We start from the raw sequence: 1,059 nt of genomic DNA on the forward strand, positions 1-1,059 counted from the left end.
TGACCCCAGCCATGAGGACCCTCGCCATCCTTGCTGCCATTCTCCTGGTGGCCCTGCAGGCCCAGGCTGAATCACTCCAGGAAACAGCTCATGACACTGCAACCCAGGAGCAGCCTGGGGAAGAAGACCAGGACCTTGCTGTCTCCTTTGAAGAAAATGGACTCTCTACTCTTAGAGCCTCAGGTAGGACACATCAATGTTGCAGATCTGCAAAATAGAGATAGGCTCTGGTGTCAAGTGTGGAAAAGTCTACCTCACTTGAGTGACTTTACTTAATCTTCCTGGACCTTGATTTTCTCATCTCTAAGTTAATCAGTGAGAACCGAACACATCTAAAAGATTTTCTTTCTTCTAAGACTTTTAGTTTCAAGATATTTCTGTGAAATTTGCTACTTTTAAGAAAGAAAGAGCTACACTAATTGTTTGTACGTCTGAATGGGTAGACTTAGTTATAGAGAGAATATTTTACTTTGTCCATTGGTAAAGCTTTTAGAACCTAGAGAGGTACCTATGGGTGTGTTGTAATGTAGGCTAATAGGCTTAATTAAATCTTTCTGCAATACATACTTAGATCCAAACATCATATTGCGTCTTATACATATACACAATAATTATTTGTCAATTAAAATAAGTAAATAAGTAAAATGTTTAAGGAAAAAGAGAGAGAGAGGGAATGAAGAATTTGAATTTGGAAGGTTTTTAAAGACTCCTTGAGCACCAAAGTGTTGGAGTCCATGACATGAGCATGCACAATGCAGCATCTCAGAAACGGATCCAGTTGCATTAGGGAGCCTTGTTAGGACAGGGAGATCATACATGGAGGTCAAGTTTAGGGGTATGGACTAAGCAGAATGAAGAGTAGGTAACCCTGAGGTTGAGAGGTATATTGTTTTACCAGGGAGCAGGTAATAAACATTTCCTGGATAGACTCAGATGGAGAAAGAGCTACATGACTAATACAGTGTCTCTTATTTAGACTATCTCAGTTAGTCTGGCTCTGCCTGTCCTTTCCCCACCTCCCTCCCTGTGCCTGACCCTCTCTTCTTTCCACAGGTTCTC

General features: G+C 41.4%; 1 protein-coding gene across 1 annotated transcript; it reads left to right on the forward strand.

Annotated features, from left to right (window-relative positions):
* Positions 1-6: 6 nt before the first annotated feature.
* LOC111545997 (neutrophil defensin 4-like) lies at positions 7-183 on the forward strand (the record flags this gene model as incomplete). Its single annotated transcript, XM_026450291.2, has 1 exon — positions 7-183. A coding segment is annotated over exon 1 (172 nt), but the record flags the coding sequence as incomplete, so codon positions are not given.
* Positions 184-1,059: the final 876 nt, after the last annotated feature.

This window comes from Piliocolobus tephrosceles, unplaced genomic scaffold, assembly GCF_002776525.5.
Source record: "Piliocolobus tephrosceles isolate RC106 unplaced genomic scaffold, ASM277652v3 unscaffolded_16822, whole genome shotgun sequence".
Taxonomy (NCBI): Eukaryota; Metazoa; Chordata; class Mammalia; order Primates; family Cercopithecidae; genus Piliocolobus; species Piliocolobus tephrosceles.